This window comes from Aythya fuligula, chromosome 1, assembly GCF_009819795.1.
Source record: "Aythya fuligula isolate bAytFul2 chromosome 1, bAytFul2.pri, whole genome shotgun sequence".
Classification (NCBI taxonomy): Eukaryota; Metazoa; Chordata; class Aves; order Anseriformes; family Anatidae; genus Aythya; species Aythya fuligula.
The window spans coordinates 88,099,461-88,116,695 of NC_045559.1; the positions used below are offsets into that span (position 1 = coordinate 88,099,461).

The following is a 17,235-nucleotide window of genomic DNA, read 5'->3' on the forward strand; positions in this document are numbered from 1 at the left end:
AGAGAAATGGTAAGCCGTTCCCCTTTGCAGCTGGTCTCAAAGCACAGAGAAATCCTGTGTTCGGGTTGCAAGGTAGGAGATAAGAAAACCCTACAACCTAGCTGTAGATCAGATACACCATGTATTCAGAACTGGTGTGTCGAGGTAAAGATCAAGGAGACAACAGTAAAAATTGTGACTGTAAGACTTCGTCGGAGCACTTTATCCCACCCCATGTATATAATACATGGCACAGCGAGCAAAGGGAGAACATAAAACGCATAAAAAAAGAGTAGATAGCTCAGGAAGCATACAACCACCAAAGTCATGCTTCCTAGAGCTGAAGGAAGTTCTGGTCCACCATATGAGGGACACCAGTCATACCCTGCTCAGTCCCTGTGGGGTCAACCAAGCTTTGGTAAATTTAGCCTGTTATATTTACAAATAAAATCAAGTCTGCTTTGAAGGCTAGAACAAGCATCACTATAGGTATCAAGGTCTAAGCTTAGGATAGGGTGTTTCAGTCAATATAGGATGAATGAGGTGGCAACTTTCAATTGTGCCTGTCAGCCCTTATTAAGGCAGTTGTACATCCTTCTATCACTGTGATTCTTCTTTTCGGGAGAGAGGCTTACCAGAGACAAAAGGAAGCAAACGCCTAACTATGCTGAATAGCCAGGCAGAAGCAGAAATTTTACATATTCTGAAGTATAACAGAGGGCCTACGAAAGGAGATGTTGTACTTCCCTGCACCAGACTCTGAGGGGGCCTGATCAGATGAGCTCCAGAGGCCTCCTCCAACTTAAAATTATTCTAGTGTTCTGTGACTTCACAGCTCTGCGATTATCTGAGTCGTTCTCCGGTAACTGGTGTGCAAAGGACCAGCATTCTACAGACTGGGCTCCTTGTAGGGCCAGGGTACCTAACGAAGGCAACTGATGTCTCTCTTTGAAGTCTGGGAATACACTGTTTATTAAAAAATTCTGCTGTTTCCAATAGAAAATTTTCAGTGGACCACAGCCCATTAAAAACTTAAGTCTCCAAATCAAAGCAGTAACAAAAAGGCATTACATATTGCTTTCGTGGTCACTAGACATAAATTCTTCAGGGTCACAAGTTTACGGGGAACTAGCTTCATCTTTTGTCTTGGTTGCTGGTTGCCTGTTCAATTAAAAGCAGCCGTTCCAACCCACATAGCTGAAAAGCTAAGAGGAGTCCACTGGGAATCCCAGTTCTTTCAGCAGTGGCATTAAATGACTATGCTTCTTGCACTGTGGGAACTCCCTCTGTCCTGCAAGAGAAAATAAAAGATTCAGGAACAAGGAAGGATGGACGGAAAACACGCTTCTTCCTACCTGCTCTGAGCACCACAACAAAACCACCCATACATCCCAGCTGGTTCTAGAGCTCCATTTCCTTAAAAAATTCAGAGGGGAAAATTGTTATATGCAAAATGCAGCCATTTTTGAAGGCTGCCACCTGGTAAAATACTGCATGTAGGCAGTAATGGACATTTAACTTTTTTTTTTGTTTAAAAAAAAAAATACATTTTTTAAAAGGGAGAACGTGGCGTCTCAGAAGCTAGCAGTTGGATATGAAGCTTCTTGCACACAGGATGCTGGCTGAAATATAGTCCCAGTGTGAACTGGCAAGATGAGATGCGAACAATAGCTATTCACTGCCCATATAATGCAAATCCAGTCCTCAGGAGCTGCAACAAAGAAGTCACTCTCACCCACCTGGCCTGAAGGATCATGCATTTCCCACCACTACAGCCACCCGTGATCTTAAAACCCTATTTCATGCAGCTTCAGGCATCTTACCTTGATGCTAGCACACAGAACCCCAAATGGCTCTAAGTAGGGGCAGCAGTGAGAGGGTATAACATGTCATCCTTTGTGGGATGTGATAGGTGACCTACTTTATTTAGCTTCTCACTTTGTCCCTGAACACACTATAGCCATGCAACACCCGTTTGAAGGCAAGGAAACAGGCTGCAGAAAGTAACAATCATTCACTCCCAACCCCAGAACCCAGCTCTTCCCTTCGGCGGGAGGGCAAAAAGGGCAGCTGACTCACCGACCGCAGTCCCACGCCGTCCCTGTGCTTGCTGTCCCGATCTGGGATGATTTCCAGCGAGCGGTAACTGGGGGGTTTTTCTGGCCAGTCCCGAGACCGATTGCGCCGCCTGCGGTTGGCCGCCGGGACGTGGTCGTGCTCCTCTGAGGAGCTCCAGGACCCCCGGCGGGACGGAGGAGAGTAGCTGTGCCTCCGCTGACCCGAGCTATTGCTCCTCCCGGCGTGCTGCTGGTACTCTCGCCTCCCACCCCGATGGTGGCCAGGGCGCTCCCTGGGCTCCTCCGAATAGAAACTGCAGCTGCTGCTGCTGCTCTTGCCCCTCTCAGTCCGGCGGGGGGGTGACGCATCCCGCCTGGAGTGCTGGGGCCTGCTGGTGTAGCCGCCTGTCCTCTGCCGCTGCGGATAATCCTCTCGCTGCCTGTCCCGGGGCTCCCGACTGTAGCTGGAACGAGAATCCCCGCTGGACGCCAAGGGCCACCTCCGATTTTCCCTCCTGTTCTCTGCTGCTGAATCCCAAGGCCTGGAGCTGCGGGCATCTCTGGGTGGCCGTGAGGAGTTGCTGCCCCCATGGGAGGAGGGGACGCGGTCGGCGAGCAGAGGAGGAGGTCCTGTTAGGCTGCGTGGCACCACGTCGGAGCCCAGGGAGGACAGCAGGCTGGGCTGCACGGCCTGCCGCTGGTGGGGGGGTGGCTGGGGCTGCGACAGGCTCAGCTTTTGGATTTCAGACTCCAGGTAGTCCAAAACACCCTTGTTAGGGGCAAGTTGAGCTGGTGGCTGCGCCAGCGGGAGGCTGTTGTGCAGAGACACATCTAGGGATAAAAGCACAAGGGAATGCAGCAAGTCAAGGAGAAGCAATAAAGAAAAAAAAACTCATGTTTTTGGCTAAATCCCTTCTGAGCCTCTCTTCTCTTCCTCACTGCAAGAGCTCTTCAAACTGAAGCACTACACCTTACCTTCGGCGGTTGTAAAGTGTAGTAACTGGTAAGTTGCAGCCAGGATCTATGTTTTGAGCAGCACAGAGGCAAGAAATAAAAGTCATCCAGAACACCAAGAAACGCGTTCAGAGAGGAACATGGTTTTTTCCTACAGCGTTGACACCATTTTTTTCTTAATATATTTTTTTACATTAGAGAAAGTTCGGTGTTTCCTCTTAGATTTCACTGAACTGGAAGTAATATGGATCAATACTGAAAAAGTTTTTTTTTGTAATACAAATGCACATAAACACACACGTTTCTTCACTAGGAAGCTGGTGCTGCTCTGGAACAGTTACCCCAAAAGACCATGGAATCGCCATCCTTGCAGGTTTCCAGGGCTCAGCTGGACAAAACCACAGCTAATATGACTGAGTCTGGAGTCAGTCCTGCTGTAAGCAAGAGTCAGCACGAGATGACCTTAGAGTTCCCTTCCACTCAGCACCTCTAAAATTTCAAAGTTGACCTGAAACATGCTAAGAAACAGCCTGAGCGATTTAGTTGTTCCTTGCACTCTGCCAGGACGCACATGCATTTCCTTCAGAAGTCTCAGTGCATTCTGTCTTACAATTATATTGAAATCCCCTAATTTTCTGGGATTATTAAATGAGTAAGTTATTTTATTACTTATTTCTCTACAGTTTCATATACTCCATCTTTCCTCCTCCATTAAGGCAGAAACATATACCACTGATGTAGGATTTTGGGGCAGAACATCTAGCAAGTTCTTCCACGTTCAGCAACGAGTCCTTTATTCTTCACTGCTTGCAGGCTAGATCTATTGCACGGGAGGGAGTTTGCCCTCAATCATATGAAGACTAGACATTTGATAAGAACTCAAACAAATTGCACCTCTCTTGTCATGTCAATGTTGGCTATAAGGAGTTGACCGTGACCAGCACAGCAGAACAAAGAGACAGTACCCTCCTCTACCACACGAAGGGAGATAAGCTGGGTATATTTACCCTGCAGTCACTGTGGGGTAGCACAAGCTATGCCTTAGTTAGCATTAAACTACTTCTCTGGCACTGAGTCTAGCAGGACACTTAAGACAGATATCCTGTCTTTATCCACCCAGGCAAGTCTAAAGAGCACTACAGATGTTGCAGAGCTGTCATGCTAGGAACATCTTCCTCACTTCTGCAAGAGAGGATGAAGCCTCACGGCTGAACCTGTCTGAGAAGTGTCCTGCTTCTCATCCCGACTTCCTTCCCTCTGAAATGATGCCCGTGACCTCACCTCGTTGCAGTAGAGGGTTCAGCTGGTAAGAGGAAAGCTGCGAGTTCCTATCGCCACCTTCATAGAACACGTTAGGTGACATCCAAGGCGCGAGTGCCTGAGCCTGCTTCACGAACCGATGCCGTTCCAGGGCTGTAAAAGAGGAAGAAAGCTTAGAGCAACTCCCCCTTGCCCAGCTTGCAGTACACATGCCGTTTTGCTTGACAAGACTACAGCCTTTGAATGTGATCGGGTACGTAAAATTCACAGAATGAAAAGCCCTTGCCAACCGGTGACAAAGGTTAAAAATAAAGAATAGGAAATTTCAACACGAAGTTGTATGGCTTCAAAAAGATACCTAAAACTGAAGGAAAGGGTTACTGCCAGACATTTAGGGTACATTTCCAGGAACTGGGAACAAATAGCACTATGATTAAGTACACAGCACGTAACCAAATGCAGGGCTTCTGCCTGCCATCTCATTATGAGTACAGTCGTAGAAAGGCGTGAAATAACAGCTCAGACAGCAGGACATATAGCACACTTTTCTCTCTTAAAACTCTTTCAGTTTTCCATCGGTCCTCCAGAGCTAAATGAGACCTTTCTTGCCCCCTTCATGTAGGCTTTATCCAGATCTTATCTTCCACACCACACTCAGAAGCCTTAATTGTTTCCTCTCTGTTCCACAGACAAAGCACTCAGCTTCTCCCTGCCTAGTCTTTCAGCTGCTCTTGTTGTCCCTCTCTCTGTTTTACCTCAGCATTGACTGCTAAACTTAAACCCCTTTGGACAGGGTGGTCAAATTAGTGAACAAACTAGATTTCATATTCTCAGCTGCAATGTCCTGTGAGACAAAAGAGCAAACTCTATGGAAATTCCTCTCCCTCACTGTTTTTCCACCACTGAACTCCAGACCCCTATACCAAGGGGGTCAGGCTCCAATCCCACTTCACCTTTTCAGCACTTCCATCTCTACAGAGACAATCCTACCACCTCTATCTTCAAAACCATCACTCATCGATGATTTTTTTTTTTTTGGGGGGTGGGAGAATAGCTAAAAACATCTTACTCCTTCTACCACGTACAATCAAAACTCAAGTGTACAGCAAATTCTGCAAGCCCCAGACCTTACAAAGCCCAACTCTGCATGGTTTGTCTTTCACTACTCTGTGAAACTTTTCTGTAATTGGGACTTCTGCAAAATTTCTCTTATATGGCTTCTCTGAAGCCTCAGAAGAGGCAGAATTTCACTGCAGCCTCTTCTCCTGTAAGGCACTAACAGAACATTCTTGCCCATACGTTTCAGGAGACAGGAATGTAATTGCCTTTGAGACATTTATCCCTCTGATAAATCTGGCTGAAGTTGACAAAATTAAAAGTTACTGGAGGGGAAGAGACTGGGGATAGACAGGCTGACTACATAAGTCTTCCTTCTTTAAGGAACCAGGCTACAGCTAAGCTCCAATTAATTCTGCCCCCTGGGTTCATCTGTGGCAAGCAACATTTAGACTGCGTGCTCTTTGGGTATCAACTCCTCCCTTCATCTCACGTGGCACTTCATTTCTTAAACAGATGGTACATATGCCTTCCTTTAGCAGTTTCACTAAATTTACACAGAGCATCACCTGTGGAATAACAGGGACTGATCATGCCTCTCCACACAGCCTTTCCTTTCCCCCCAGTTCATGCAGCTCCACTTTGTTCTTCACTCCATGCTACTTCCCCCTCTCCAGCTTGCCTCCAAACAGAGTGAACTACACAGCTGGGGGCTTCAGGGGGTTTAATCCAAATACTGTGATTTTTCTTCAAAGCAGTGTGGCCTGAGGTAGCAGTTTTCAAGACTTTTATGTCAAACTTCAATCATTACTTTTTTTCCCCAAGGGATTCTCCTCCAGTTCAGCTTTCAAACTTGGAAGGAAGAGAAAAAAGAAAATGAAGAGGCAGAAAAGGAAGAGAAAGGCCTTGTGTTCTTCTCCCACTCCTCTGGTTATCACCTTGAGAATGTTCTAGCACCTGGGTTTTGAATGCAGTCTGGCCTGAGCAGTGAAATACCCAGCAGCTACAAGCATAACAACTGCACTGCAGGTTCTCCTCCTTAGGGTATGAAGGCACTCGCTAGGATTAAAGTAATTCTGTGCCCGTGATTCTCTGATCTATCCCTACAGTTGAACAAATGCAGAATTATCTTAGACTTACTCCAATAACCTCATCTTCTCTCCCTCCTCCAGAGGCTTTGCCTTCCAGTTTGAAGCTGATGCATGAACTCACTGAACTATGCACTCTGGTTCCCTCAACTTAAAAAATGGAGGTAAAGTTACAGATCTCTTTTCTAAAGTGCTTGTGAACATTTTTATCTTCACCCTAGTTTCAAAACATACCTGCTGAAAAATGCTGGCAGGATGTTTTGTTGTTTCTTCCACCCATTCCCTGCAGAGAAAGTTTGTTCTTTACCTTTGACAGACTTTACAGCTGCCAGGACAATAATCCAATTCTAAAAATTTACTTTCCAACTTCGTCAGACCCTGGTGCAAATACATCCTTGTGCACCAATTCATTAGTAGGAGAAGTCCATGGGAGAAAAGGAACTAATAGGAACAGAAGGAGGTCAAACACGTATTTACCACAGTATCTGTACTAGCAGACTTTTCACAGTGTTTTCCATGGGGAGTATAATTGGTTTGCCCCTGGGGCATGTTTAATATTTCTGTAACACCAATTCTGAATTACCCAAACAAATCACTTCTATTACTAGGTTCAAAATCACGTTAGCTGATGACCTGACTTAAAACATCCAGAACTACTTTGCCTCAGTGTATTCTATGCCCATTCAGCAGACCTAGGCTACCCTCTAGTGGCCAGTAAGTGGGAAGAAATCAACCACAACTTGGGTTGTAATTCTAAGATTTAACTGAGGATTTTTTTTGCCTTCTCTTCAGTTGTGTGGAACTGTTATTCCTCAGCACTGGTTTTTGAGATGCTTCCCATCTCAATCTTCTCTTGTTTTTTAAGTCTCCAATTCATTTTCTGAAGGCCAAAAAGTCAGTCAGATGCAGGATGAAGTGAAGGAGCACTGAAGCAAGGGAGCAATCATAAGGATCCCTTGCAAAGTGGATGATAAAGAGGGCAGGCATCTGGGATGGAAATTACAGTCACAGAATCCAGCAGCCAGTCAAGGAGGCTGAACCTGTACCTTCTCTCGTGAGCAGGGTGAGGTTTTGGGAACCGCACAAGAATCTCAGGTTTATCCTAAGCAGGAGGCAGGCAAGACAAAAGCATCACCCTGGAGCACGCCATCACCTCCTACAGAAAAGAAAACCCTCCAAAAAAGCTCATGTGTTTTCAGAATCCTTTTTTGATGAAAACTAGGAAGTCTGGAGGTGTGAGTCTTTCATCTCTATCACCTCTCTCCCCTCATGGAAAGTAATTTCTCTGCCAAATTTGCTTAGCGTCCTCACCACCATATGTTTCACTTGACAGCCCATAAAGCCCCAGAAAGCATTGTGTTTGGTTTTGCCTTTAGCAAATGAGGTCATCTGGTGGTTCTTTGAAAAGGCTAAACAGATTAAACTTCCATCTAAACCTCTCACAGGTGCTTCTTTTAGCTCTTAGAAAGCCTACTAACACCCAAGGTATACCAAGTAATTCTTTTGCAGTTAAAAGGAAACCAGAAACACAGCTCCTTGTTCACAAATCTTCTTGCAGCATCCAGGGAAGAAACTGATGACTTCAGTGGTACGTAAATGCATTTGCTGCATTTTGTTTCTATCAAATTGTGTAAACTGCGGGGGTATTCTACCTTGTGTTGCTGATAAGTTTCAGAAAGCATTTGCAGTGTTGACCACCACGACAGACCATCTTTCTCACTTCCTTCCCCCATAAAAAAAAAAAACAAAACACCTTTTTCTCGTGAAAGAGGTATCTCCAAAAATGACAATAAGAAACAAAAATCCAATTTTTATACAAGTACCTCTCGGAGCAACACACTTCAAGATTAGGCCAGTTTGGAGAGTAACATCACAATAAGGACAAGGTATTTGCTTGCCTTCCTCGTGTGCACAGGCATGAGAACCACAAAACAGAGATGAAAACAGTCTTGAGCTACTCACGAAAGGCCAGTGACCATGCCCTGGATGACATGGGCAAAGCTGGCAATGAGGTGGCAGTGGGAACAAACTCCTGAAAGTAGGACATGGAGGTGCAAGATGGGATCCACGTCCCTAGCTCCCCTTCTCTCTCTATCTCTAGTCTCAAATGAAGTTGTTATGAATGTTACATTGCCCATATAAATGCCTCAGTCTATACGGACAATGAACTGGAGGGAGAAAGTGGAACTGAGCAAGCTGCATCTCAGGCTTTTCTCTTTGCAGAAGCCATGAATAGACATATTTGCTGGTACCTCACCTTCCTCATTACAGCAGCACCGGGTTGGGCAGCAGACACACCGAATGTGGCAGCAGCAATACTGGGGGCAGCACTGGCACCAGCATATTCCTATCAGCAGGAGGAGGAGGAGGCCACCGAGGACGATGAGAAGTACTGTGAGCCAGTCTGTGGGAGAAACGGAGAGAGAAAGAGGATCCTTATGTACCTGGGTGCAGAAAATTACAAAGTACCTCTCCACCACTGGAGAAATCTTTGGGTGAAGAGGAAGCGAACAGGAGGAGATATCTGCTACCCAGGCAACAGAGCACTGGCACTTACGCAGCACAATTAGCTTAACTTCTTTGTCTGGATCGCCTGAGGTATCTCCTGGTGCTTCCACAGTGCAGTAGTACACGCCATGGTCCCACCACATGACCTCACTGACGACAAGGTCTGCCCCTGTGGAAGAAGGACTGAGAGGTCAGCAGACTATTTGGGACTGACACTTTCAGACCCCACTCTAGGAGGGCCCTCTGCCTGCAGCCAACATTCAGTACTGCATCTCCCCTCTCCCCAAGGGTAGCCATCACTTTCAGACAATCCCCTCTGAGACCACTGAGAACTTCTGTAAATAGCAGTAACTGCCAGTTCTTTTCTCTTCATCTTGCTGGAAGGCAATGATACTTACAAGTGTGGCTAATTCTTTGTGCCATGAAAATACCAGAGTGCTACCAGGTGATGGGTGTTAAAATGGATGCTGCCAACACTGGTTTTGGAACAGAGATCACGGTCCCCATTAGGTCAGACATCCCAGTAGCTCCCTGGCAGTAGCAACAGCTATTGCTCCAGGGGCAGCATGGAGTGGAGAACCACGCAGTACTTAAAGGAAAACTGTTTTCTGGCCTCCAGACTCCTCAGCTTACCTTTGCCCTTCAGCAAAATGCTCAGACATCCTCAACTCAGCCTTAGTTTGTAATACCCCCAGCACCCTTGGGCCATTTGGGTACAAGGGAGCTGGCCCTTCATAATTCTTGTTCCATTGCCACCTCACAGAGTACGTATGGCTCCAGATGGCAGCCCCATTTATGCTTCTCATCACTTAATAGGCCCAGCTATGGGATAGTTACTGAGCTCACTGCCTGCCTGTGAGGCCAAGCCACTCACGGTTCTGAATGGTGATCTTCCGTTGCCGGTAGTCCACGCCCAGCACAGGCTCATTCTGTCCGTATTTCTGGATGACAACGCGCACCTTCCGCTGGCTGTCGTTGCAGTCATCAGAAGGGTCCTGGCCAAGAGCTAAACCGGCCTGGTACGCTATAAACACATCACCAGAAAAAATGCCAAGTTATCTCAAATTTATTTTTTTATCCCCTTGGTAAGCAGTATGAAAACTTTTTGAAAATTCTTGAATGTGCATGTGCATTTGCTTTTGTTCAGTAATAGAAAGCATGGCTTCAAAACGGCAAGGACAAGTTGCTTTGGGGTGCTTAAAAGCAAACAAAGGTAGAGCCACAGGAACGGAAGATTTTGAGAATGTAGGAGCTGCAGTGGAGATAGCTCATGTGCTCACAGCAGAAAGAACAATGGAAAGAAGATAATAATGGTAGGGAAAAGGGCAGGTACCAATGTGAAGATAAACTGCAAAGAAAAAAGTCACAGAACTCCCAGGACTACTGGAATAAAACCGTAAATGTGTTTACCAAAGTATCTAGACATACATGAACTGCCGTAGGAATTATCTCCCTGTCTCTCCTGTATGCCATTACATGTTGTGGGGCTTCTAAAGACAAAAAAGAACCCATCATCTGGGTTCCAATCCAGTTCAGGACTATGTGGAGAGGCCCAACAGCATTAACGGAGGACTAGAGGCAATTTCTCTCTTGAGAGATTCATGGTATAATCTAACAGCCAGGCATTTGGAAGCTGAGATTTGAGGAGACAGCATTCAGACAGCATTATCTGTTTGCAATGAAGAGAAGAAAAGACAAATTGTGAATTCATTTTTAAGGGCAAAATTAAGCTAAGGTTGACCATCTTAAACCTACCATCTTAAGAACCAGAAACATCCCTGAAACAAGGCTGCACACACCACAATGTCTGCACGTGGAGCGCTGCTGCAGGTACTAAATGCTATCACTTAGAAGTCTTTCTGCCCTCCAAAACGCATGTATTTCTTCCTAAAATCAGTAACACCCAGTAACTGGACTCTAGCTCCAACCCTGTGCCCCATCATGGAATCATCAAGTCCACCTGTTGTGGGACAAATAAGCAGAAGCAGGAGGGGCTGCCAAGTTTGAGATGCGTCAAACACAGCTGAATCTCACTGCCTGCTGGTATGATGACAAGGAGGACAGATGAACTGATTTGGCTGGGATTTCTATGAAACAGGATCATAAAGCCTTGACATTGCAGAGAAAATCACAGACATAACCTCTTTTTCTTGGAGCCAGGGGAAATACCACCAACCAGACCTGGCTTGTGGTTAGGAAGAGGTCAACAGCCTGTATTCCCCAGTAAGTCTGCCTGCCCCTTCTTCTCCATTTGAAAATCTCCATTTGCCCCTTCTTTTTCCATTGTCTTTGGAGGACACCCCTGACACTCACAGGCTGAGTAGTAGTCGAAGATGGGGTCCTTGCAGAAGGATTTGAAGCGCCAGGTCACCACGACGTCCTGCAGCTGTGCTGAGGTGCTGTAATCACACTTGAGGATGACGCTGGCAAATAAGGTGGTGTAACGCTCAGTATCCTGCACGCTCACCAGCAGGGAGAGACAACCTGCAAACAAGAAAACAGAAGGCAGTCAGCCCTCAGGAGCAGACATCACATCACAACTTTCACTCTGGACCAGACCCACAACTGAAATAACGCTTCTCTTTACCTCACACGGGCGTCTACAACACCTCATTTTAACGAAACTGTTGTTGTGCATGGTTAGAACTCATTCACAAAAACTTCCACAGCATTTTCTACCCAAGCAACAGCATCCACTGAGCAAGATTTTACAAAGTTTCTCATAAGCTATGCTTTATTTTAGCCACACTCCAGAGACATTTCTATCTTGTTTAAACTTTGATAATAGAGTAAGTTGTGCTTGTCATAAACAATAGTGAAGTTATCAACAGTTGCCTTTGATAAGGCAATACAAACAGCGCAGAGCGAGTGTAGGATGCCCTGTTTGGAATTCATCCCAGAGAACAAGGCATGGCTTATAGTACTATGCTAGGTGCTTTCTTGACCAGGGAGCATGACAGCAGGGAAGGAGTGAAGGAAAGGGGGAGGTCTGGAGGGCACCAACCAAAAGGGTCACGAACAAGCACTTGATTTGGATTGCGTATTCAAAGTCTTTCCCTTTATTCCATATATTTAGGATAAGCACAGGGATAAGGGAATATGTAATAACATCTGGATCGCATCTGCAAGCATCCCTCTTTCACTATCCTCCTAGGCTGCATGGAGTATGCTCCAGGCAGTTTCTACCAGGTAGAAACCATATAGCTGGAGGTGCAGCATTGCCTCAACAAGTCGTTGCAGTAGGATACTGGCAGTGCAGTGCTTGCTCAGTTTCTAGCTTGAAGTAAGACTCTTGGCCAACCAACTCGAAGCACAGCAGAGAGAGCTCTTTTGCTTAAAAAATGCCATGTGAACACAGAGAGGACCTGGTAAACTCTGAGTTCAAGGCTTTTCTGAAAAATAAAACATACACACAGACACTTAAATACAAAAATAGCAGCAGCTGTGCAGAATTCCAGCAAAAGCAAGGCTAATGTAGTTTTTACAGTGCTGTAGCAAGACAAGGGCTGGTGATTAGTTGCAGTGGCTCTTGTTTAATTGCATTGTATGTTAAGTTGTATGCACTTTGTTTCTGCTTTCGTTGTGAAGCAGCTGATGCACAGGATCTGTGTGGGAAACCACAAGAAACCAAACCAAAATCCGAACCCTCAAAACCTTGATGTCGGTGGCAACCAAACAGATCTTTGCCATAAGAATCGTGACCTGCTGAGGCTCATGGAAACGCAAAACCCCTGCGTAACTTTCACTTACTGAAACCAAAGCTCTGTTTGAAAGGGCTCCTTTCAAACCCCGGAGGCACAGCGATAGTTTCGGTCCCCAAAAGCAGACCCCAAGCTCCCAGACCCCATGTGGCCGAGGTGCAAGAGCCCTCCCCCCATGCCTGTTCCCTGCCCCAAGGCGAGGCCGCTTCCTGCTGGGCCGGGAGCCGGCCGCACCTTTAGGGCACCGAAACCAGCCCGTGCGCCCTGCCGGGACGGGTACTGCTCCTCCGCCCTGCCCCAAGGAAAGCTCAGGACCGGGGCCAGGCCACCCTAACCCCAAACTGGGCAAAAAGGGGGCGACCCCATGCCCTCAACCCCAGCCCGCTCGCCCCAAGGTGTGCGGGGGGGTAGGAAGGGGAGGCTGGCAGCCCCCATCCCGCCGCCCTGCTGCACTCACCGGCCGGCAGGCAGGCCAGCAGCAGGCAGGCCGGCAGCAGGGCCATGGCGGGGCTGCTTCTTCTTCTTCCTCCTCCTCCTCCTCCTCTTCCTCCAGCACCGGCCGGGTCTGGCCCGGGTCCTCCCCTTCCCGTGCCACCTGTCCCCTCCCTGCCGCCCGCCCCCGCCTCCTCCTCCTCCTCCGCACCTGGGCGGGCAGATACTGGCCTCACAGCTTCAGGAACCGCTTTAAAATATATACATATTACATATACATATAATACGCATATATATTTATATATATATATATATATAGTGTGTAGGTGGTGGTGGCTGACAGCCAACCTCCACAGCGGGAGGTGGCAGGTGGCTGCTCTCCTGGAGCTCAGGTGGAGGCATTTTGATCCTGGAGCTCTGCGTTTGCAGATTTCTTCCCCAGAAACGACTGTGAGAGGAAATCTGGTGTGGAAGGGCTCCCACCTGTGCCCAGGAGCATTTCAGCCCCATGTGGGAGCTGTGGGATGCAGGGGAGTGTTGGTGTGGTCTTGGCTTCTTAGTGGCTCTCGTAGGGCCATCGTTGGGGTCACATCTTTAGTGGCTGTTGTTTCTGGAGGCGATGGCGAGGATGGGGTTGAGTGCTGAGCTGAACTGTGCCCACAAGGCACTTTACACAGGTGTGAAATGACTTCCATGGGTTCTGCACCCACACCACGCCGAGCAGCATCCCTCCTGACGGCAGCCATGGGGCAGAACTCAAGCCACCATTATCCATGGGACAAATGGATACGGATGGAGACCTCAATATAGATTTTTGTACGGGCTCTGCTGTCTTCAGAAAGACCGACCACCGTGTGGGAGCAGGTAGGAAGCCAGCTGTAAAGCTCGCCTCATTTCAACTGCGTTCGTGCATGCGAATACTTCAAGAAATATTTGAAAACGCTGAAAGTTTGGGGAATCAAGTAGGTTTTCCGCTTATTTTTTGAAAAGGCTGCCTGAAAGGTATCTTCCTTTTCCAAAAAAAAAGTCCCAAACCCACACAAACCCCTCTCTAAATCATGGTGGGAGCAGCGCCACCCTCGCCGCTCCCCGAACTACATCTCCCATGGTGCTCCGCGCGCCGTCGGGGCCGTTGCCTGGAGACCGCGGACGCCGCGCTGGAGCCGGCCCCAGGTAGGGGGCGGCGGGGCTGGGCCCGTGAGGGGCCCCCCCTGCCCTGTGGGCACCCCCCTGCCATGAAGGGAGCCCCTGGCCCCAAAATCCCGGCATTAAAACACGAGGGGAGCTCTGCAGCTGGCGTGGGCAACCCCCTGCCGCTGAAGAGTGGTGGGCTTTGTTGGTTTTGCCTGTCTGGGTGTGAAGGGGCAGTTAATTTTACTGCCCGCTGCAGCTCGTTTTTATGGCTTTCCCCTAGTTAATGAGTAGCCGCGGTGATACCGCACGCTCCGTGTTTTCCTTTAATAGAAAACCAGTAACTAACCTTTATTCGCAGGGGCAGGCTCTCATAGACTCGGCACGTCTGCTTGCGTGATCGTGCAAAGGGCTGGGTTAGTCGCCGGGCTGGAAATCAAGAGTTTGGTTTGATTTCTCCCATTGCGTAGGAAAATGCTTTGAATATCCGCAACAACAGCCTGGTTCTAAGCAGATCTCTCCCGTCCCCTTCTTTTCTCTCTCTGTTGGGTATCAGAAGAGATAACGAGGCTGTAATAAAGGTGATGTGTCTCAATCCTTCTTTGTAGCCCTGTCCTTGCTGCCTCAGTCTCTACCTAGTAAATATTTTATATGCTTCACCTTAATTGCTGCAAGAATTGGTGTTGTCTGTTAGTCTCATCTCTCTCAAGTCTCGTATTATAAGAGACAGCACTACTCTATTATGAAAAATGATTTCCTTGGGATTTTGGGTTGATTGCCTGGCACTGACTCTTAATAGTAAATTTTTGGTAATGCAGACACATAGTGACACACCGACGGGACTGGATAGCTAAAGCCTCATGTATTTGTGTATATGAACACTTTAAAGATTTTAATTTCTTTTTGAGTGAAGTTAAGATTTGCAAAACTCTGTTTGCACGTGTTCTGTTGTTGGCCCAGTAAACTGCTGATGTGCTGTGATGTGGTCTGAAGGCTAAAAGGAATTCTTAGTTGTTGAATAGTGTGATTTTCATTTAAAAAAAAATAAAGGAAGGAAGAGGCAGAAAAAATTGCTGAGAGGACTATATCTTGAGTTAAACAAGCATGATTTGACAGACAGGGAGAAATCTGACATTTCCAAAGCAGAGCTAGACTTGAGGAAGATGCTTTAGCCTGGGACAGATGAAAAGCATGTAATTCCCCATGGCAGACAACTCTCACGATAGCAGAGCGTTTCAATCCTTAGGTCAGTGTTACCTCCAGGCCAGAAAGACAGCAGTGGCCAGCCCATGAAGCTTATAGTACTGTGCTAAAAGGAGTCAGGGCTGGAATCAATACAGGGAAACAGAGTCTTAGGATCAGCTGAGTTCCTTCACAATGAATAAAGGCATAAATGAAACAGTTGCCTGAAAAGAGAGTTCTCTTAATGTCCAAGTTAACTGAGAATTTGTGAAGAAGCTTCTGTGTGTAAGGATTCTGTGTGGCAGCAAAATTACCAATGAGCCCTCTTAGTTTTGAAATAACTGAGAGAACATACCCAAATGAACGTATTTCTCCATTCTGAGGTGATCTACGGCTTTTGAGAACATAGCCAAGAGAACAGCAAAACTTCATTTTCCCTTAAATTGCCTGAGTTCACAGTTTGTCGCACTGGTCACTGAATCAAAGAAAACCTGAATTCACTCCTGAGTGAGTTGTCAGAAAGCAAGGCAGTAGAACTGATATGGATCTGGTACAGCATTCTAAGTCAGTTTGTTGAATTACTAGGATTGGAAGGGGAAAAAATAAAAACGTTGTGGTCAGGCATACGGTATGATTAGGGTTGACAAAAATTTCTGATTACCAGCCTGTTTTTTCCCCACTAGAACTGTCATAGTCGCTTTGCTTTCCACTGTCTCGGTTTTCAGTATCAAAAGTCTTATTTCGAGGCTATTTAGGAAAACTTTCTTGTGAAATATATACAGGAAAATAAAATCAGCATTCAGAGAGATGCATGCCTTTGTCACAGTGAACGTGCATGGAAGTTTTCTTGGATCAGTCAATCCATGAAACCCAGAATCTGCAACAAAAGTGGACATCTCTCTCTTGAACCTCCCCACAGTCTTAAAATCAAATTAAATTATTATTATTATTTTTATTGGCACAGTGTTTGAATGCCATCACAGTAACATGCACAGTGAACACTGCAGTAGCTTTCTATGACTGGAACCCAGATATCGATGCAGGCAGAAATGTTCAGATCCCCTTTCAGCCTAAAGCATTTTCCAGAGTTGAATTAATTTATAATGAAAGCTACTCCTAGTCTTAATTTTTAGAAGATAAATGATTGCTAATTAGTTACAATAATGTGAAATGTTATAGCACTTTTCTCTATGGATATCAAAACACTTTGCTAAGAAGGGTAAGTGTTATTATCTCATTTTTCACAAGAGATAAGCGAGACAGCCAAAGGTGAAATGGCTGCTGCAAATTGTTCACATCGTTACAGGGTTTGGAGTGAGAATCCAGGTCTCTGAACACTCCACCATATATTTATGCAACTAGTGCGAAACTATTCCTTCAACTGCAATGATACCAGTTCTACTAGCTCACTAAAAACTCCTGAATTTCATTTAAATGTTTGGAGATGTATTGGAATTGTTCTCTTTTGATTTGTTTTCTGAATTTAAAACTTTCTGCATGGCTATTTTCAAGTCTTTCTCGTCATTCCCAAGTGGTAAAAGCTCATTTTAAATCTTAAAGGAAATTATGCAGCCAAGTCAGACTCTGGAAAAGCTTCAGAGCCTTCAGATGAAGATTGTGTAGGGTGGGTTGACCATGTAGTGACATGAATAACACATCTGCAATATTTCTTTGCCTTCACTGTCTTTCTGGAGGGTGGCATTATGTTTGGACACTTTGTTTTTCATGAAATACCTGAAAAGACTGAGACACCTCGAAAGATCTTTTTTTCAAATGGCTTCTGACTCAATACCGGAAACGGGAAATGCATTTTTAGGGACTTTCTCTTGCTATTGAAGTCCAACTCACACGTACAAAGAAATTCACTTTCATTCTGGCTATTCTAAA

At 46.2% G+C, this 17,235-nt stretch overlaps 2 protein-coding genes across 2 annotated transcripts in view; one reads left to right on the forward strand and one right to left on the reverse strand.

The window, feature by feature from the left end:
• Positions 1-1,228: 1,228 nt before the first annotated feature.
• Positions 1,229-13,106, reverse strand: ILDR1 (immunoglobulin like domain containing receptor 1). Its single transcript, XM_032192471.1, has 8 exons — positions 13,061-13,106; positions 11,216-11,386; positions 9,777-9,926; positions 8,952-9,071; positions 8,652-8,798; positions 4,272-4,403; positions 2,059-2,867; positions 1,229-1,270 (listed from the first exon to the last, which is right to left on the reverse strand). Exons 1-8 carry the CDS (start codon positions 13,104-13,106, stop codon positions 1,229-1,231), a joined length of 1,617 nt encoding a protein of 538 aa, XP_032048362.1.
• Positions 13,107-13,946: 840 nt separating this feature from the next.
• CFAP44 (cilia and flagella associated protein 44) overlaps positions 13,947-17,235 on the forward strand; it is a 42,042-nt gene continuing 38,753 nt past the window's right edge. Inside the window, 3 exon segments of the mRNA XM_032192601.1 lie at positions 13,947-13,997; positions 14,063-14,158; positions 14,160-14,208. Coding sequence (XP_032048492.1) covers positions 13,947-13,997; positions 14,063-14,158; positions 14,160-14,208 — 196 coding nt within the window.